Raw genomic sequence first — 22,547 nt, 5'->3', positions numbered from 1 at the left:
GATATTGGAGGTTTAATTCCTTTATTTGGAAGTTGAATATTTAAAATGATGTAATAACTCCCATTTTGGAAATGTTATGTTGCCAAATATATGACTTCTAAATGTATTGTGAAAAACTTAAACTTTGCTTAAGGATGAATTTTCATTTGAAAATGATAAGGTGATCTTCACCTTGCTTCCACTCCTGTGTTTAAGATACTTAGCAAGAAACCACAAAATGCACCAAGAATCAGTAAAAGTGAAACAATTCATCTATTAATGCAAAACAACTATCCACATTGATTTTGGCATTTGTGTTATTAGCTGTAATAAAAATTTTATAATTTTTAGAACTGTAGACCTAATACAGCAACTTGGTACTGATTGCACTGTTTCCCCCCTCTCTTTACTCTCTAACACCCCTTTAAAAATGCTCTTGTCAGTTTTTGTCTCACCTGCATAGCAGAGTGAGACTATAGGCGCCGCTTTTCCGACGGTGACGGCGTCAACATCAAATCTTAACCTAATGTTAAGTTTTTGAAATGGCATCATAACTTAGAAAGTATATGGACCTAGTTTATGAAGCTTGGCCATAAGGTTAATCAAGTATTACTCAACATCCTATTAGAGTTTCATGTCACATGACCAAGGTCAAAGGTCATTTAGGGTCAATGAACTTAAACCATGTTGGGGGAATCAACATCAAAATCTTAACCTGAGGTTAAGTTTTTGAAACGTCATCATAACTTAGAAAATATATGGACCTAGTTCATTAAACTTGGACATAAGGTTAATCAAGTATCACCAAACATCCTGCATGAGTTTCACGTCACATGACCAAGGTCAAAGGACATTTAGGGTCAATGAACTTTGGCTGATTTGGGGGTATTTGTTGAATTACCATCATAACTTTGAAAGTATGTTGGTCTAGTTCATAAAACTTGGACATAAGAGTAATCAAGTATCACTGAACATCCTGTGCGCATTTTAGGTCACATGACCAGGGTCAAAGGTCAATGAACTTTGGCTATAATGGGGGTATCTGTTGAATTACCATCATAACTTTGCAAGTTTATTGATCTGACTTTTGAAACTTGGACATAAGAGTAATCAAGGGTCACTGAATATCCTGTGCAAGTTTCAGGTCACATGATCAAGGTCAAAGGTCATGTGAGATCAATGAACTTTGGCCGCATTGAGGGTATTTGTTGAATTACCATCCTATCTCTGTAAGTGTCTTGGTCTAATTCATAAAACGTGGAAATAAGAGTAACCAAGTATCATTGAACATCTTGTGTGAGTTATAGTAGTTTTCAAAGTCAGCACTGCTGCTATGTTGAATTGCGTGATGCAGGTGAGACCGCCAGAAGCATTCCACTTGTTTTTTTTATTTATATCAAGTTTCAGAGAGATGTGCAGACACTATGATAAGGAGTTTCTCCAATCTTTACAACCTCTTTCTAAATCTCTGCAGTTTTTTTCTGCCCCAGGATAAGTGGCCAGGATTAATTTGCATTATAGCCCCTGTCTAAATAAAGGAAAATATTATACAAATAATGAATGTTTATGAGTGCAATGGATCATTTCATCTTTCATCGAAGGAAGTATTCTGTCCATTGCAAGAATGAAAAGAACATTCATTATTTGGTTTATATGACACCCAAAACTAGATTCTTTTTCATATGAAATTTGTGAATTTCGATGTAAAATATGCTCATATGCAGTGCAAGCTGGCATTCATACAATATTTTGTGGTGCCTGCTGTCTCGATGCGCGCGTGCAATGGACAAAATCGTATGGATCTAAAATTACACAGTTGATGAGGTCATTGTAAAATTGGCTGAATGATCGATATCGACCAACCAATCAAATGACAAGGATATATCTAGGTGTCATATAATTTTTTTATATTCCATATGTGAGGGAATATGGAATAATGTATATTTTTTTCTCTACACTATTCCTTTTGCAGTATGTTGACTCCGAATCAAAGAATGGCTATGTGGATGTAGACACCATGGTGGAAGATCTTCAGCATATTTACAAGTAAAAAGCTTTCTAATTTGTAAACTGATTAATTTTTCAAAATCTTATCATCAAGTAAATTCTTTCCTAGATATAGTGGATGGCACTGAAGTTGTTTTGATGTCCTTGTTGTTTTATTATTTTTTTGTGGGCTTTTACAGAGGCGTATTTATGAAAAATAGTGCCCAGGGCAAGGTATCAATCTAGCCCCTATTTCTATTAATGCAGGGACAAGTGTTTCAATCACACTTTTATAAAGTTTGATGCAACTTTTCTCATTCATTAGTAATTTAATCAACTATCAATATTTTTTTTCTTATGAAAATTGCCCTTTTTAAATCCACCTGAAAGTGACACCTGGTGGGTGTTTCATAAAGTTGTTCGTAATTGTTCCTAAGAGCGACTTTAAGAACGACTGGTGATCCTTTTTGTCTCGCCCACCAGAGGTGAAGGCGAGACTTAGGGATCCAAATGTCTTCCGTCCGGCGTCCGTCGTCCGTCCGTCACAAACCTGTAAAGACACATAACTCCACAACCGTAAGTTGCTTTTCAACCAAACTTAGATGGTAGATGGACTTGGGGGACCTGCATGTTTTGCTGCAGTCTGAGGTCACATGGTAACGTCAAAGGTCATTTTCAGGTCAACGTTAAAGTTTCGTTAAAGTTTACATGCAGGACTCTCTTATGACACCTAACTCTGCAACCGTAAGTCGCTTTTCAACCAAACTTGGATGGTAGATGGACTTGGGGGACCTGTATGTTATGCTGCAGTCTGAGGTCACATGGTAAGGTCAAAGGTCATTTTCAGGTCAACGTCACAGTTTACATGCAAGACTCTTATGACACCTTACTCCGCAACCGAAAGTTACTTTTCAACAAAACTTGGATGGTATATTTACTTGTTTGTGGTAATTGGTATAGGCACCAAAATGTTCATTGGCGATGGTTTAGTGTGTAAGAAAGGTTCACTAGTCGTTCTTAAAGTTGCTCTTATCTTACGAACAGCTTTATGAAACCCCTCCCTGGGGTCCATCCCTCTTTCTCATGAAATTTCACTTTTTTGTGAGATTTTATTATTTCAAACTCAATAAAATCTACTTCTGAAAGTTGATAATCACACAAATTTCTATATTTTCTATTTCTAGAAGTGAATGCATCTCACTATTTCTTATGTAACAAAGAGTGATAAGTGTTTTTGTTGTTATTTAAAATATTTGGTAAAGGGATCATGAGGTGGACATCCTCTATTCATATAATAAGTTACTACCTTGTTTTTTATTCTTTCTTTTCAGAGAATATGGCAGGAAGAAAAGAATAGTCTTTAAGAAAGCTGTTGAAAAAGGTGAGTACTATTTGTTGTTTAAATAGAATGCCAGATATTTGACATTTGCCAGGACACATTTTAAAAATGATGGAATCATAGGACATTGTTGTTATCATTACTTTGATAATGGTAATAATGTTTTCAAAGAAATCCAACATATTTGTAATTCTTTCCTGTGTATCATAATGGCAAATACATGTAACTAATGTGTAATGGAGTACAAAATGGTGTTGACTGAGATAAATGAATCAAAAACAGTTCTCTCTCAAAGTTTACACATACATGTACAGACACAGATAGGAGAAGTTCATATAACTCTTTGTTGCAGCATGATCATTGTTATGTGATAAAAGCTTATGAGATTTCTGAGCTACATGTACAAGTAATACTAAGAATATGTGACGGGTCTTACATCGGAGAGACAGCCCGACCGATAGTTGAACGCATTTCTGAACACAAGCGCGATGTTCGGTTAGAGCGAACCGACACATCCGCGGTGGCAGAACATGCTTGGGAGAAGCAACACCACCCAGATTGGGATGGTGTACGTTGCATTGCCAAAGAAGGACATTGGTATACACGCAGGATTAAGGAGGCTATTAGTATACGTCTTTGTCCTAACAGCTTCAACAGAGACAGCGGGATCGACATCCCCGATTTCTGGATGCGAACCATCCGACAGCACAATACCCCCTTACCTGGCAGTGCACTTCGACCCGATCGTTCCCGGCCCCAATCGAAGTACGGCTCAGCTAGTCAACCCCCGCCCACGGGAAACTAGCGAGCCCACCAATTTTGGTCTCATTTGCATATTGCCGACCCACGGCGTATTTGCATATACCCCCGGCTTATTTGCATAACTCCTGACCAATCACACAACGCATCAGTGCCCACCTATTGTTCTCGCGTTTGTGCGTACGGTCTTGGAGACTAGTATAAATAGAGTACGATATCGGACAATCTCTGTCACTTGATAAAGAGTTGCAGTGGCACTCGAAAGCTCGTGAACTTGTAAGCTAGTGAACACTTTTTGCGAGAGTGATCACGAATTTCCTAGAAAGCCAGTGAACACTTTTTGCGAGAGTGATCACGAATTTCCTTGTTGACCATAGTAGATTGCGAGACAAATGAATACCCTCTAGCGAATATTTACTATTACTAATTTGCAAACTGTTTTAAGTATCTTTAAAAGATTTGAAGTTAAAGAAAATATTAGTATGGATTTAAGAATGCATAGGTCCTAAAATAGGCCTATTCTGCTCTATATTTGGTTTATGTTACCTATTTTTTAAAAATATATTTTGATGTATACGTCACATTATTTTGTTTACATAGCTTACAGTTGCATTGAATCCAAGCAGTCCAGATCTAATCATAACCTGGATGAATTTGAGGCAAGGCATTTGTCCAAACGACGTAAACAAGAGGAGTAAGTTTATGATTAAAGTATTATTAAACATTTAGTAACATGATAAAAGACAAAGGCCTGAATTCACAAAGGTGGTGTTTAAAACCATTGGTTGATCCCATTGTTTATGCAGATTTCCTGTATAAATTACGCTTATTCACCGCATAGTTTAAAAAAAGTCCAATGCTGATGCACACTTTTGTCAGAGTGCAAAAAATTGACGCCTGTTGCCATGGTTAAGTACGCTATTTTATTCACGAGTCCAATGTTTTGAATTAATGAGTCCACTGTTCAAACAGTGGACTCAATAAAATAGCGTACTCAACCATGGCAAAAGCCGTCAATTTGGCGCATTGTGACAAAAATGTGCATCAGCATTGGACATTGATATACGCGATAAATAGGCGTAATTTATACAGGAAATCTGCATGAACCATGGGTTCAACCGATGGTTTTAAAAACCACCTTTTTGAATTCGGGCCAATGAGTTTCATTAACAAAAGCACAGAAAAACAACTGTGTTGCCCAAACGACCAAATTTTTGCGATGTGTGGTATTCAGTTTTGTGAAATGGAGTGGACCAGAATAGAATGATAGATGAATCATTCTCTGAAGTTTTAAAATATACCGAAAAACTGCATTTTCTTGTCCTTGGTGGTAGAAAATACATGAAACGGATTATGATTTTGAATTTCTAGGTAAACTGCCAATCAATGAAGAATTTGAATACTACAGAATGTCTGTTGTTTGTTAATTCAATCCATGATATTGACTTATCTTGATTTGTTCAGTCTGTGGTTTTGCTTATGCCATTCTTGAATTGAAACCTATTGCAATTGTTTGTTTTATTTGCCTAATTTGACTTCTAGCGATGCTGAAGAAGACTCAAACAGTGATAGTTTCTCATCTGATAATCCAGATTACGTTCAGGTTCAGGTAGGTGTACTTTTAATTTCCTTTCTTATGGTTCGGATCCAGGGGAGGGGGGAGGGTTGTGCTCCCTTTTTACTTGCTCCCTCTTCACCCCCACCCCCTGTTTAACTCCTCAATTCACTGAAGGTGATAACCTTTTAAAAAAATATTACTTAAAACATGTTGACTGATATGATCTAGATGAATGCCGTGTAAAAAGTACCAAGTTAATTTTGGTAATGTTAGAATAAGGGACAGGAGCAGGCGTGCATATTATAAATTGTGTATTGGAACTTGTGCATTATGAGAGATCATAGAAAAAAAGGGTTACGGAAACTTGTATTGCGAAGGTAGCAGGGATACCCCCACCCCGCCCCGTTACTATGATTAAGCCTAACATACAATAATTAATTGTTAAATTTAGGTACTCTCCAATCTTGTTCCATCACATGTAGGATTCCAACCTAGTCAACAGTTCTTTGAGCAACCTTTACATGAAGAGAACTCCCACCAGCACCCCCAAGAGCCGGAGTGCTACATCCACGCCCCTTGCCACTCCCCTTGTCACACCCCAGGCCACACCCAGGCCTTCAGACAGTGAAGATGATGATCGAGACAGCATGGAGATGGGTACTGTGACCCTTGACCTTGCTGGGGCCGGTGACCTGATGGAGGATGATGCGAAGCAGATATCCAGGAAGCCAAAGCTATTGATGCCAAATGTCAAAAAGAAGGAGGTAAATTCTCAGGATGATTATATAGATGTAGCTGATATCTTGAAGGGGTTGTGGCTAGGGATGTGATTAGTACTGGGTTCAAAATGCCAAATTCAATTTAGCAACATGGCCAAAAATTAATCCTACAGACTATATGATATAGCATTGCTTCTGGATGAGATAATACACTGCAACAAAATTTTATTCAAGATAATGCACAGTGCAACCAACTTAATTATTGCTCATACTCTTAGTGTTGATAATACACATTGTTATTCTATTTACCAAAACTGTTAGTTGAGAGGTCAGTTAAAGATAAAACTTCACCTCGGGGGCCAATGTGCAAAACTTCAATTTATGACATGATCTTACTTTTGCCCAAAGACATCAGTGGGAAATGTCATTTTATCACATGATGTCACTTTTGACCAGTGACATCACTTGGCTAAACTTCAGTTTATCCCCTGATGTCATATGTTACTAACTATGCAGCATGTTTCTTGAATCCATAATAAATTATTTTTATCACTATGACAGGAAGCTGTATCAGATAAGTCATCTCAGAACAGTAGTTTTTATATATCTAAGACACCAAGCAAGATAAACAGTAAAGATGTCAAAACACCTAGTCGAAAATCTTCTACCAAAGGTGAAGACGGAACGGAGGCCAGCACCAAAAAGAAACCTCGCTCCTCGGAATCTGAAGGACCTAGGAAAGGAAAGAAAAAAGGTATTTCATTGGTCTGGATTTGTGGCATTGATATGTTACTGAAATAGAAAGAAAGGATTTGATATGTTAAGTTCTTGAGATCTCAGGAGACAAATCTTACAATGTTTGGTGAAATATTTGTTGAACAAATCATCACTTTTTCTCATGTGAAGGGTGATTATCATGATATCATCCATATTTTTAAGTTTCAATAAACAATTAATAGTTTAATTAATTGATTAGTTATTGTACATTTTTAGTCTAAAAATCATATCATGTGTATTGGTAATTTGCTTAAAAAACCTTCAACTGTAAAAAAAGATGGATTTGTACTTTGTGATGTACAGTATGTCCTTTTCGACTGTTCACTTCTTGTCTAATACTACTTATTCATTATCAGCTATTGTAATTCATTAAACTGTACATATCTGCATTTCCAGTTATTGAACCTCAGCGATCCACAAACACTTTTGCTGATATTGGAGGAAATGATAGCACCTTAGAGGTAAAATTATGATTCGAACTTACTTGATAACACTCTTACTACTACTACTACTACTACTACTACTACTACTACTACTACTACTACTACAACTACTACTACTACTACTACTACTATAACTACTACTACTACTGCTGCTACTACTGGGGCCCGTTGCATAAAACTTTTTACCTGAGAAAACTCAGGTTGTTTTTACCAGAGTTTTTGCCCTGTGTTAAAGTCACTGGCAGAAATCAGACTAACCTTAGTTTTCAGTTTTTACCAGAGTTTTCTCAGGTAAAAAGTTTTATGCAATGGGCCCCTGCTGTTCCTACTACTACTACTACTACTACTACTACTACTACTACTACTACTACTACTACTACTACTACTACTACTACTACTACTACTACTACTACTACTACTACTACTACTACTACTACTACTACTACTACTACTACTACTACTACTACTACTACTACTTCTACCACCACACACCATCTCCACCACTCCTACCACAACACCCCCACCACTACTTCCACTATGTACTGCTACCACTATGTGGCCTCTTTACTGCACCATCTAACCAGATGTAATAATGATGATGACTGTACAGGTTAGCTACTGGAGTTCTACAAACTGTTTTCTCAGTGTGCCCTACATAACAAAAATGTGTAGGGGAAGGCGGGGTAAGTTGAGCATAAGGGCAAGTTAAGCCACCACCCCCAGGCTAATAATGAATGAGTCAGACATTATGGTGGTGTCATGTATTGATGACCCATAGCATAACCCTTAACCTCACCACTTTGTTTCCAACTTTGAAACAAAAAGTGCTTTTTTAGAGGGAAAATACAAATTTCAGCCAAAAAAGTAAAAAAGGGTGTAAAATAGATAAGTGCTTTTTACCCACACACATCTTTAAAGGAGAAATTTATTGAATATGAATGTGGTCTTATTATATATCAATGGAAAGGTAAAGATGTGGGGATCATCAGAGGGTCATTCAAAAATACCGAAAATAATACAAAAAGGTGAAAATCGCCGATTAAAAAACGCGAAAATGCCCCTCCGAAATATGCCTCGCATCGGTCTCTGAATTGACTGGAATTTGATGACGTCACTGTCTGTACGAGAGGCGTGATTGGCTATCCCACGTGAAGCTCCACTTGCATGCAAAACCTGTTGCGTGGGTACGTTTTCTCCACACTGTCACTGAATACTTCTATCACGAAATGAAAGAAAACCCAGAATTTTATCTAAATTTGGATTTTCAAATTGATGATTTTAAAGATGAAGAGAATGATGATGAAGTGAACAACACATGTAGTTGGAGGTAAATTGGGAGAACTATGCCGATGATGATGATGATGAAAATTCAACTTGCCTGACGATCACAAGTCATGTACATGCCGATTCGCTACCAACCCATGCAGCTGCTGCTACAAGTGCTAGCTACACCGCGCGGGCCAAATTAAATCCATGAAAATGAATAACCACATCCAGACAGAGTCTATCATAAGAAGGAAAATAATGATATACCTGTACTTACAAACAAGTGAATAATCCGAACCTGAAGGCAAATCAACTCAACGAATAGCAGCAGACGATATGCACCGACGATAAACTTCATGTGGCTGGGATAGATTGTCACTCGTTCTGTTAGATGTAATTTGTAACTCATTAATTTGACAAAATTACGAAACTCGGGGAATTATTATATATAAAAATTTAGTACATCTTTTATTATTTTTTGTATTACGATAAAACCTGTTTTGAAGGAAAAGGTTGAGGTAAACTAAAATTACATGTAATTAAAAGATCATCCCCCAACATGCGTAGCTTGTTTGTCATTGCAAGGAGCTTTGGAAGCTCCTTGGTCATTGCAAACAAACCATCTCAAACATGCACGTATTCCTTCCTTGCTCGCCTTGCTGGCTGATTGAGAGCTGTGCAACACGTGCATAGATCTATTCTCTCAGTCTCAGCCAAGGCGAGCAAACAATACGGCATGTGTTGTTGTGATGGTTTGTTTACGATCACATAATGCTACGCATGATGGGATGATCTTTTACATCTTATTTTAATTTACCTCAACGTTTTCAAAACAGGTTTTATCGTAATTCAAAAAATGATAAGAGATGTTACTATATTTTTATATAGATAAAAAATTCCCCGAGTTTCGTAATTTTGTCAAATTAATGAGATAAAAGTTACATCTAACAGAACGAGTGACAATCTATCCCAGCCACATGAAGTTTATCGTCAGTGCATATGCCATATCGTCTGCTACTATTCGTTGAGTTGATTTGCAATCAGGTTCGGATTATTCACTTGTTTGTAATAATAATATATGTAATTTGTAATGCGCCAAATCCACTCGGCAGAATGCCCAAGGCGCAGTGAGAGAAGAAAGAAAGAACGAAAGAGAATAGGTACAAATATAATAGTAATCAATCCAGGAACAATTAAGAGTAAGAGGCATTGAATAGACGAGTCTTAAGGTAACGTTTAAAAGTATCAATGGACGTGCATTCACGAATTGTCAGGGGAAGACCATTCCATAGAACAGGGCCAGCATGCGCAAAAGCCCGAGCCCCCCATGTTTTAACGGATTTGGGAATAACTAGGGAACCGGAGTTTGATGAACGGAGGGACCTCACTGGAGTGTATTTGCTGATTAGATTAATATTGTACTGTGGAGCAGAGCCGTTAATTGCATGGAATACAAGGAGAAGGATTTTGAAGATGATGCGATCGTTGACCTTTAACCAATGAAGGGATTTCAGAATGGGTGTGATATGAACATGTTTTTTAGATAGGGTGACCAAACGTGCTGCAGCGTTCTGGAGCTTTTGGAGTTTAGACAACTGGGTGTTGGGTAAATTGTAAAGTAAGGCATTCCCGAAGTCAAGTCGTGAAGAAATCAGAGCATGAACCAATTTTTCAGTAGCAGATTTTGACAAATATTTCCTGATGAACCCAATATTGCGGAGCTGATACCTTACAGACCTACAAATGTTGGTTATTTGATTTGACATAGACATTCCATAATCTAACATGACACCTAGGTTACGACACGTCTGGGACACATTAATGATACATCCCGAAAAAGAGACGGATGACAACTTGACCTTACTAAGTTGAGCCCTTGAACCAAATAGAAGGAACTCAGTTTTGGAGGGATTCAGTTTCAATGAATGACTATCCAGCCAGGAGTGAATGTCAGCTAAACAATTCTCAAGAAGGGCAATTGCATTTGTTGCATCAGCCTGGTTGGGTTTGAAGGAGAGATAGAGTTGGATGTCATCGGCATAGATATGATAATGGATATTATGACGTTGTAAGATATGTCCCAAACTAATCAAGTAAATCGAAAACAAAGTGGGTCCGCCCACAGAACCTGCGGTACACCGTGAGAGAGAGGCATACTACTAGATTTGCAGTCATTAATACAGACAATCTGCGAGTGACAGGAAAGATATGACTGAAACCATTCGTATGCCTGACCCCTAACACCAAATGAACTGAGTGTATTAAGAAGAACAGTATGATTGACAGTATCGAAAGCGGAAGACAAGTCGAGTAAGAACATGGCTGAGATATTTCCTTTGTCCATACCCTGAAGAATAGAGTTGGACACATTGACCAAGAGAGTTTCCACACTATGGTTGGGACGATATGCAGATTGAAAGGGATCAAATAAATTGTTGTCAGAAAAATAATCAGAAAGTCTAGAAAAAACAACCCTTTCAAGAATTTTGAATAAGAATGGCAGATTAGATACAGGACGGTAATTTTGCAGTACCTCTGGATCAAGAGAACTTTTCTTCAGTAGTGGAGTGATATAGGCAACCTTCAAACAAGTCGGAACTTCAGCCTGATCAATACTTAAATTAACTATCTGAGAAATAATGGGAGCAAATGTAGTGCAACATTCTTTTAACAAAATGGTAGGAATCGGGTCTAACTGGCATGATTTAGGTGGTATTTTCCTAAGAATTGATTGAATCTCATCTGGATTGGTAGGATGCAGAGTCTCAAGCAAGGTCGCAGTGAAAGGTTGAGGACAGGACTCATCTGGGTGAAGAGTGTCGCAGATAGTCCGAACTTTCGCTTGGAAGAACTGGATGAACGTCTCAGCCATAACATGACTATCAGTGTGACGCGGTAGAGGGGTAGACTGCTTTCGATTCAAAAGACGGTTAGCAAGAGAGAAGAGCTTGCGTGAGTCGCTACCACAGTCGTCAACGAGACCAACATAATGTGAGCGTTTCGCCTTCATCAGCATGGAGTTTACCAAGTTCTTCTGAGCACACCATAGTTCTCTGTCGATGTGTAGCTTACCGTTGGAACGCCATTTACGTTCAAGTCTCCTGCGTTTCCTCTTAGCTGCGGAGATATCAGGATTGAACCAAGGACAGTCATTACGGTTCTTGATGGTTCTCGTCTTGGCCGGTGCATGAGAATCCAGGAGTGTGCCGAGCTGAAGATTGTACAATCGCACAGCATTGCATACACTGTCTGTATCAGAGGCTGTAATGGTGCAGCTGGCAACATCATTGGCAAACGCTATTCTATTTATTGCCTTGATGTTGCGACAGGTAAACGTGGAGTCAGTTCGAAGAGGCCTTTTATGACGAAGCCAGCAGGTGATGGCAGAGTGGTCTGAAATACCAGGAATAACCTTCAGACCAGAGCAAAGCAGATTATCAGAGTTCCTCACGATGACTGCATCAAGTGTATGACCTTTGTCGTGGGTAGGAGAGGTGACAATTTGAGATACACCATGACTACTAAGGAGATCTTTGAACTTCTGTGTGTTCGGTGAGGACAAACTGTCCAGGTGGATGTTCAGATCGCCTGTGATGACAATAGGAGATGGCTTGAGGAGAGTCATATCAAGAAGCTCAGAAAATTCGTCGAGAAAGGCAGAAAAAGATTGATTGCCAGGTGGTCGATATAAAACCATGATGTCCAAGCATGATGAACTGTTGGAAATGGTCCCGTGCATTGATTCAAAAGTGTCATGTTCTTGTGGTGGATTCAAAACCACATTGTACAGGAAACCGACACCACCTCCGCGCTTGGAGACTCTAGGACGATGGAGAAAGGTGTAACCACTAGGTCGAAGATCTTCAATGACAGCATCATCAGAGGTTGTTAGCCAAGTTTCACAGATACATGTAAAATCAAAATGGTGATCTAAGACAAAGTCATGGAAAATAGAGGATTTGTTGCGAATCGAACGAACATTAAGAATACCTAACCTAATATAGCTACCTACATGGGTATGGTTACTACGCCTACCACGATGTGTCTTCCGCTTTCTGTTAATTCCAAGAGATACAATCCGATTCCAGGCAGTTTGGTTGGCATCAAACCAACTCTTAAAAAGAGAATTATTCCTTGTGTTGAATGAATGAAGTGTTTGAGAATCATATTTGTAGTGTGAAGTAATGGAACGAGTATTGTGTTTTTGAGACAGGTTAGATTGATCACTATTAGGACCTGGATTCGGATTGATATCACCAGATATCAGCAACAAAGTCTGAAATGTAGATTCGGAGTTTGCATAATATTGTACAGGGGCTCCAACATACTTTCCCTTTAAAACACAAGGTTGAGAGGAGTGCATACGGCTGAAATCCAGTGCACATTCATGATGCTGGAGCTGACAACAGCACAATAGGATTAAACAAAATCTAAGAGATACCAGGCAAGCTGGCTTCATTGTGTACAAGATTATTAAAGTACTGTAAACAAGGTAACAATAGACCTGCTGCACAAATTCTCAAAGTAACAAAGGTGCATTCAACAAAGGTGACTAAACAGCAAACTTATCTGGCAATGTACATGGAGAGTAGAGTAAAATGGCTGTACAGTGAACAGAGTGGGTCAAGATCCAAAAATCAAAATGAGTAAATACAACGAAATACAAGCTTACCAGCCACTCAAAATAGTCTACCTGCTTCCTAACATAGTAACAAAACACTTGATATAATCAATACAACATGGAAATACACAAAACTAGCAACAATGAGCAGAAAAGTAAGAGTAATGTGGAAGGGCCACCAGCAGGCGCACACAACCAACAAAAAAAAAAAAAAAAAAGTTGTAAGTACAGTTATATCATTATTTTCCTTCTTATGATAGACTCTGTCTGGATGTGGTTATTCATGTTCAGCATGAATTCAATTTGGCCCGCGCGGTGTAGCTAGCACTTCCAGCAGCATGAATTGGTAGCGAATCGGCATGTACATGACTTCACTTGTGATCGTGTTGCAAGTTGAATTTTCATCATCATCATCGGCGTAATTCCCCCAATTTACCTCCAACTACGTCACTGTGTTGTTCACTTCATCATCATTCTCTTCATCTCAAAATCATCAATTTGAAAATCCAAATCTAGATAAAATTCTGGGTTTTCTTTCATTTCGGGATCGAAGTATTCAGTGACAATGTGGAAGAATGTACCCTTGCAACAGGTTTTGCATGCAAGTGGAGCTTCACGTGTGATAGCCAATCACGCCTCTCGTACAGACAGTGACGTCATAAAAAATCCCCAATTTCGCGGACGTAATTCTGCGTGTTTGAAGCATTCAGAGAGAGAACTTTAAACTATCAATTAACTGAGTTTCATCGGTCTCCATGATAAATGATGTACACCATCGTGTTCTCCTTATTTTCTCCTTTATTGTGATATATGATTCTCCATTTTTACGATTTTCAATATATTTCTACTTTAAATATACTATAGAAATAAGAACAATGTCGTTAGTCCAGGTATGGATTCTCATTTTTGTCATAGTCTTTTACATGATGAATGCTTGAGAAATGTGTGGATGTGAAAATATCGGAATAAGTTTGGACTGGGGTAATTTAACCCTATCTAGGCCGGGGTATTTTTGGAGTTCATATGGCCAGGGGGGGGCCTCCCAGGCCCCCCCAAGATGTCGACCGCGCGATTGCGCCGAAAATTGGCATGCGGGTTGCCTGGGACATAATCTACAAGATTGTATAGTAATTTATTTCATGCGAATCGCTATTAAGTGATTATGCTAATTTATGCGTAATTAGTATGCGAAATCATACTTTTTCCTCTAACTCCCTAAATAAAGCTCCAAATGTACTAATTTTTGGTATAGAAACTCTTTGTGGTGTTCTTAGCAAGTGTAAATGAAAAAAATTGCGATATCAAATAATTTTCTGATGTATTTTATTGTTTTTTGTAATTTCTTATGTATTTCTTTGTTTTTTGACCTTTTGTTTTTCATTGTTTTTTTCAATGAAATTTGTTGGTGACTCTTCTGTGATCATAAAAAGCATAAAATAAATACATTTAGACCAGCAAAACTAAAAATAATCATACATTTATGAATTTTGGTTGAAAACACAATTTGCATTGACTTTGTACACGAAATCACGTTTTTGAGCAATTTTTGGTCTGACATGCACTTACATAATGTTGCGTAATTTCGGAACCACGTACCCGGGTGACGCAAAGTTGGTCTCAAAAGTTGCGCAAGACTTGAAAGTAAAAAGTCAGCGAGCGGCGCGGTCAAAAAATTTCGCGCGGCAAAAATATTGCGCGATTCGTTGAGGGGGGGCCTCCGAGGCCCCCCCGGCCTAGATACGGTTAAGCCAAATCGACATGGGGCAAGTTGAGCCATGGTAATTCTTATGGTGATGTATAATAAAAAATGTTAAAAATGTAAAAAGCCATTGATATGCAGGCAGAAAGGAGCAAATTCACATGAAAGTTCTTTTACTTTTAGAAGATGTTAGTATTTATAGAGAATTAGTAAGTGAAAAGACTTTAAATGAAAAATTGACATCCTGGTTCTTCCTGCATACATTTTGTACATAGTTTTTGTGGCTCAACTTACCCCAGACGGTGGCACAACTTACCCCACAGATGGGGCAAGTTGAGCCATTTGACATCGTTTTTTTCAAAGGTCACGATTACTTTCAGTGTGGGGGGTAGAAAGTTATCTATAGGTGAAAAAGATTTCCCAAGAATCAAATTTAAAGGCAAGGTACTTATTTCTACAATATTACTAGTCATATCAATTTTAACATGCAAAATGCAAAAAGTGTCACAACTTACCCCGCCTTCCCCTACTATAACTTAAAAAATATGTTCTTAATTCTTGAATTTTCAGGAGGTATGTAAGCTTCTGGTCCACATGAGGCATCCTGAAGTCTACCAACAACTGGGAGTGTCTCCACCCAGAGGGGTGTTATTACATGGACCGCCAGGGTGTGGCAAGACCCTCCTAGCTAATGCTATTGCTGGGGTGAGTTAATTTAGAGGTGTTGAAATAGGGGCACTGGTTTACCCCAATCTTAAAAGTTAAAACTTTCTACTTGATTTGTCAGGACAACGTATTTTAGTACTTTGCAGGAAAAAAAACCCTGCCCACTGTAACACTTTATTTTGACAATCCCGATGTTAATCACTATATTCATTAAAGAAGAACAAAAGTGTTTAAGACGATGTCTTTCTTAGGATTGGGATTTTATTTTATTTTTTGTATATTACACTTGATTTTATTTTAGGTTAACGTTTTGAGGTTCACTTTACACAAAGCTTGTTTTACAAGAGTGCATTTGAAAAATGAAAGCATGTAGTTTAGCAATAATTCTCAGTACTATGAAAATGTTTTTATTATATTGTGTATATCAACCTCTGAAAGATTTTTCATAGAAATTGAACCCCGATGATAATATGCAGCATTTTCATAATACAAACATTTTAAGTGTGGCTTATTTTCATGTCATAAAGCTTCTAAACATATAACAGAATATTTGTTTTCAAGCTTCTCAAAATATTAGTGACAATCTTGTTAAATTTCCATGGGATGACTGAATATTGTTCCTTGCCTTTCTCTTTTGGTATTTAGGAGTTGGACCTTCCTTACCTGAAGCTTGCAGCAACAGAGATAGTGTCTGGCGTATCAGGAGAGTCGGAAGAGAACATCAGAGATCTCTTTGAACAAGCACAGGTAAGGTTGATACCATTTTGGTTTGGGTAGTGGAAATAATGATGTATAGTTAGGACAGCATTTCAAAGATGAATTATGATATTCTGGTCGAACAAATGTTTGAACACCTCATAGCATCACAGATTAAAGCCTTTCGAAACATTTTTTCTTCTTCATTAAAAAATGAATTTGTCTCCATTTTATATCTCCAATCAGATTGATATCACATGTTCTAAAAGTACATTTTATTAGCATATAAAGGACATTGATGTTTCTGAGACTGTGATTCACTGAACACCATTATTTTGAAAATACTGTGTAAAATTACCCTTGGTTCACTTGTATGCTCTGTACATTGGACACAGTGAAAATGTAAGGAATAGGAACAAACAATCTTAAGCGTTGCCCCTGTCCGTCCTTCTGTCCCTCCACGTGGTTTCCACGCATTAACTCAAAAAATATTTAATGGATTTTAATAACTTTTGGGTTGTGGTAGATGACACCAAAATACAACTTCAAATTCAAAGTCTGCAGGTCAAAGGTCACAGCTCACTATGTAAGGAGTTGGTTCAAAGTTCTAAATTTGTTCATTATTTATATATTGCATAATGGTTTCTGCACAATATTAAGTTCAATCATATTGAAAGAATTTCTGATCGCGTTAAGCGGGGGCATCTATGTCCTTTGGAAACGTAAAATTTCTAGTTATTAATACATTCAATATAGATTCTGCTTTTTTGTCTTTGATAAGTTCTGGAATCCAGTTTATTATTTTTTTCTCATGCAAAATGGAAAGAGGAAGAAAGGGATAAGAGAGAGAGAGAACAAAAGAGACTGGCACTGGAAATAGAGAACAAAAAATTATAATCATAACTTATTTCTTCTGATATCATTCATTTGACCTGATAGGCATTAGCTCCTAGTGTATTATTCATAGATGAGATAGATGCTATCACTCCCAAACGAGAGACTGCTCAACGTGAGATGGAGAGGAGAATAGTTGCTCAGCTGTTAGCCTGTATGGATGGTAAGCCAACTTAATATCTAGAAAATCATTAGTCTTCCTAGAATTTTGCTTAGATGTGATTGTTTAGTTGTTGACGGTAACAGTAATAAAAGTTTAAGCTCCTCTGGTGAATATTGGTATATTCAAGTACTTATACATTTTTAAAAATATCTATTTACCAATTGAACACAAATTGATTTAAGAATGATTCATGTTTTCCATATACCCCAGCCCAGGATATCTTAGGCATGGCACTCATTGGGATACAATGCACATAATTCATAATTTGTTCAAAATCACCCTGGTGGTGTACAATTAGTATAATGAATTGATTACTTACTGATATTATTAGTCTATTGAAGAGCCGTTGTTTTCATTAGGGATTATCTGATTATCAAGAATGTCATATTTTGAATTGTGTACCATTTTTGCTCCTTTTTGTATCCAACAAATGTACTTCATTTTCAAATCGTCCTCTAAATTTTCTAGGAACATCTTCTATTATGTTTCTGTATTTGAAAAATGAAAGGAAGACAAAGCTCAAGTTTAATTTCAGTAATAATCATTTTAGCGACACAAATGCTTGTATTTTTATTCTATGAATACAGAACTAAATAATGGAACTTCACACGTGATGGTGATTGGTGCGACAAACAGAGTAGATTCTTTAGACCCCGCCCTGCGGAGAGCAGGAAGATTTGATCGAGAGATCTCATTGGGTATACCAGATGAGAAAGCAAGGACAAGGTACATTTCATCTTCTGTTTAAGCTTGTAGATCTGTCTACATGGTATTAGCCATAATGAACTAGTACCCCATGTTAAATAAGAGCAGCAAAAAAATCTATTCGTATATATTTGGTGATCAGGGGGGATTCAAATTGATTTAAGTATGACTTAGAGTCGCACATCAATGACGACGCATACATGATATGCAACACGCAATCTTATTGATCAATGCGCAGAAGTGCGCGTCCTCTCAGCATGACCTGACCAATGCTGTCATGTCTGTTATAACGCACACAACTAGCATTGAAGCACAACCGACTGGCTTGCGACTGAGTGAGTAGAGATGAATCGCAAGGTAATGAAGGTTCATGTAGTCATGAGGATAGTCATAAGGATTCGACATGTCAAATCCTTACGATTTTTCTTGCGACTTGTCTCTGACCGGTCTGCGACTCTCAAGCTGACAAGAGCTGTGACGTCACATCTCCCCTCACTCAGTTGCAAACCAGTCATAGACCAGTCGGGTCGTAAGGTGTGTGGTGGCTATAATTCATACTTAAATCTTTGTGAAACACCCCCTAAATACAGGGATAAGGGTGATCATCATGATGTAGAAAGACAAGGAAGTCCACCAATTTGTGACAACTGATCAGGGGCCCGTAACACAAAACTTAGTAATGATCGTAGAATATTTTTCTACGATCGATTCCATAGACTTCATTGTTCAATCAATCATAGAAATCAAGCTTACGATTAATCGCGAACCTTTGTGTTACGGGACCCAGGTGTACTATTTGGTTATCTCCCCTTATGACTAATCATTGCCTATTTTTATTGTTAAAATACAAAATATATAAAGAACAAATTATTTGAATTAGTAGCACTTTTAAATTTCAAATATCTGAATTGTGATTTGCAATAGAAATGCAAATGCAAATGACTGTAGGGTCTTCATGAAAGTCTTTAAAATAATGTGAGTACATATTTTAATCTGTGAAGGGCAATTCCATGAAATGAATCAAGACACATCCAATCCCATTTTTCTCCATTCTTTTTTTCAAAACGAGCCCAAGCCATGATAATTTGAGAGCATTACAACTATTCCTATAAACTATAGAACAGAGACAAATCATGATTGATAAAGGAAGGTCACTCTTATAGAGGGTCAGACATATATTTCATAGAATTATCCTGAGGATAGTAGTCACAAAATTGCACTTATTTTTTTTTATTGCCATCCATCTAGGATCTTACATGTTCTTTGTCGTAAGCTGCGTCTGTCTGATGACTTCAGTTACCACACCCTAGCAGCTTTGACCCCTGGCTACGTGGGTGCTGACCTGACGGCATTATGCAGGGAAGCAGCTATGGCTGCTGTTAATAGGTAACAAGTCATCCCAACCTTTAATGTAGTGAATTGATCTTAATAGTCATGGAGAAGTTTGAAAGATTTGTGACAAAAGGCAAAGGCGGTACATGTATGTGATGCCAACACCTTTCAAAGGAACAGAACTAGGTGATGATCCTTTGTGTTTTGTTTCTATTTCAAAAGTCTATTGTTACTGTGAAATTTGTGTCTAAGATGTGAAAGATTAATTTTGGAAAATGGTTTTAGTAAATGACTAGGCTCAATAATTGTTCATAAGTAGGAAAATAATGATTCATCTATCTATCTGCCGGTATCTGTCCATCCATCCATCTATTTATTTCAACAAAACTCCTTTATATCAGAGGCACTCTCAAGACATGGTCCGTTCCTACTGATAAAAAAGTACAATATACGCAATTAAAACAGCATAAAAACAATCTATTTACACCAAATGTACATTGCGTATATAACAGACAGGTGAAGTAAAAAAAAAAATGCTATTCAAACAAGGCTTGAACAAAGAAGGGGACAACATTTTGGGAAGTTGCAGCACAAAGCAAAAACATAAAATCCCTTTACACCACATAACTACAATGTGAGTAGAAATGTGATCCAAAATTACATTGACACACTCATGACAACATAATGATAAAACCATTTCACTCCCACAAATAATGTAATTAAACACCCTTTGATAATTCTCTTGCAGGATATTCACCTACCTCCAAAACACAGGAAAACCAATATCAGATACAACTCTTGGGACATCACTGCATCGTAATGGAACTGCATTAGCCTCTGACCAACCACGGCTACAACACACAGCTGTATCGGCACAACATGTCACTGCCACATTACAAGGACAGGCAACTTCAGCAACAGAGGAGATGGACACGGGACCTGTCAATGAGTTGGTTGGCGAGTCTTCAAGAAGTGATTCAGATTTGAAGGAATCAGAGAGTTACAAAATGGGTGAGAGTAAATATGCTTGTATCAAAAATATATTACATATCCCCAAATTCCACTATTTTTTTTTAAAAGCTGTAAAAAAATGTTTTTCTCATGAAAGGTTGCTATGATATACAGGATCCCATGTCAGACATCCCCTCATGTATAATATAGGCACTATTAATGGCTTACATTCGTGCCACTTTAATTTAATGTAATTTTATGTCTCAAATTTCAAAGTAACGTTCCATGACATTTGTATTTTTTATATTACAGGACTATAGTGTGAAATATGCAACTGTCCAATTTAATTGTATTGAATCAAAATGACCTCCCCCCCCCTCCGTTGAATATTGCTTTTAGGCCCTATAACTCAAGATAAATCAATTGTGTAATCCTGCAAAACTGTAAGTTTAAGATATTGAAAGCTTCTTTTGTTTTATGTTACACCCCTACAAGTACTCAAATAAATTTTGTAATTAGAAATCTTTTGTAACCTTGAACTATCCAATTATTTGGAGGTTTTGTTTTCTGTGATATTTTCAGTTTTAAGTTGGTTAAAGGAACATCCTCCTCTTTCTGAAAGCCAGTTACAAGGTCTCTACATCACTATGGAAGATTTCAAGGTGAGGGATTTTAAACAGATAAGATAGACAGTGAGTCGATGTCAATACTGAAACTTTTAAAGAAACTTCCTTTATAAGTTCATTAATGTATTATTTGTCATCATATCATTGAATAATACATTTCATATTAGCTCTGATGAGTCAGTGTCAGTTTGCTATTTTAGAAATGTCTCTGTTAAATTCACAATTTTGATTCATTTCTTATTTTTCATCATCTCAGTGCAGAGTATACAGCGTATTATAGTGAAAGACTTTTTGATAGTGGTTGCATCTCCATAGACTCTATTTTTCAAAAGTCAGGATGATTTTCCAAAATGCTTTATGTAATTTCAATACCAAATTATACCAATATGACTTTAAATTTGACCAATACAAGTTTGAATCAAATCCATTCAATGAATAAATCAATATTCCAATCTCTTTATGGGCAAACTGCATGAACTGCTCGGCCCAAGATAGATTTAGAGCATGACCATTTTTCATCTGAAATAGTAGACACAGATACGCATTTCAGGCCTGGGTCTCACATATCGGGGGTTGGATGTGCCTTTGTGTTGTTCCAGTACTACTTTGAGTCATTTCTCTCTGAAAGCAGTGTTCTCTGTCTTCTTATCAGGTAGCGTTACCCAATGTCCAACCATCGGCTAAACGAGAAGGATTTGCTACCATTCCTGATGTGACGTGGGACGATGTGGGAGCATTGGAAGGAGTCAGGGAGGAACTCACCATGGCTATCCTGGTCAGTTTAAAAAACACTGGTCATTCCAAATTGAATATATTCAAGATTTATCTGATGTATTCATGATATATCATTATTGCTGTCTACGATATTGAGTAAGTTTTCATTACATCTTCAATCTTATGAAGCATTTGGTACAATTGGAAACTAATGTTAAATCCTGTGTATATTTGATGCCAGAGATATTGGCCCTAGCGAGTGGTGATTTTTTTCTCGTATTCCTTACCTCAAGAAATCCAGGTTGCTAATCACATTCTGTTATTAGGGACACTGCAGTTTTGTACATCTGGGTCCCATAACACAAAGGTTAGCGATTAATTATACCCTTGATTTTTACGATTGATTGTACATTGCAGTCAATGGAATCAATCGTAGAAAAATGTTCTACGATCATTGCTAAGCTTTGTGTTATGGGCCCTTGGAGGCCATTGTCTTCATGAATCTCTACAATGCCTGATATGGATAATTATATGCAATACAGTTTTCACATTTCACTCTTGCGCACCTTGGCCTCTTTGAATTTTTAGCACAAGAAAGCATGCAGAAATGGTTATGTATAGTGGCTCTGATGATCAGTTAATAACAAATTCTGC

The 22,547-nt window shown here is 37.4% G+C and overlaps 1 protein-coding gene across 2 annotated transcripts in view; it reads left to right on the top strand.

The window, feature by feature from the left end:
- LOC121418698 (nuclear valosin-containing protein-like) overlaps positions 1-22,547 on the top strand; it is a 33,502-nt gene that overhangs the window by 1,724 nt on the left and 9,231 nt on the right. For both annotated transcript variants that reach the window (XM_041612710.1, XM_041612709.1), the window contains exons 3-17: positions 1,952-2,025; positions 3,297-3,346; positions 4,664-4,757; positions 5,606-5,672; positions 6,104-6,385; positions 6,902-7,094; positions 7,514-7,578; positions 15,717-15,851; positions 16,458-16,559; positions 17,448-17,565; positions 18,153-18,291; positions 19,519-19,656; positions 20,351-20,613; positions 21,136-21,215; positions 21,832-21,954. In XM_041612710.1, the coding sequence (XP_041468644.1) occupies positions 1,952-2,025; positions 3,297-3,346; positions 4,664-4,757; positions 5,606-5,672; positions 6,104-6,385; positions 6,902-7,094; positions 7,514-7,578; positions 15,717-15,851; positions 16,458-16,559; positions 17,448-17,565; positions 18,153-18,291; positions 19,519-19,656; positions 20,351-20,613; positions 21,136-21,215; positions 21,832-21,954 (1,923 nt within the window). The remainder of the gene's footprint in view (positions 1-1,951; positions 2,026-3,296; positions 3,347-4,663; positions 4,758-5,605; positions 5,673-6,103; positions 6,386-6,901; positions 7,095-7,513; positions 7,579-15,716; positions 15,852-16,457; positions 16,560-17,447; positions 17,566-18,152; positions 18,292-19,518; positions 19,657-20,350; positions 20,614-21,135; positions 21,216-21,831; positions 21,955-22,547) is intronic.

This window comes from Lytechinus variegatus, chromosome 7 (assembly GCF_018143015.1).
Source record: "Lytechinus variegatus isolate NC3 chromosome 7, Lvar_3.0, whole genome shotgun sequence".
In the NCBI taxonomy this organism is placed as follows: Eukaryota; Metazoa; Echinodermata; class Echinoidea; order Temnopleuroida; family Toxopneustidae; genus Lytechinus; species Lytechinus variegatus.
This window is presented reverse-complemented; position numbering and strand designations above follow the sequence as displayed.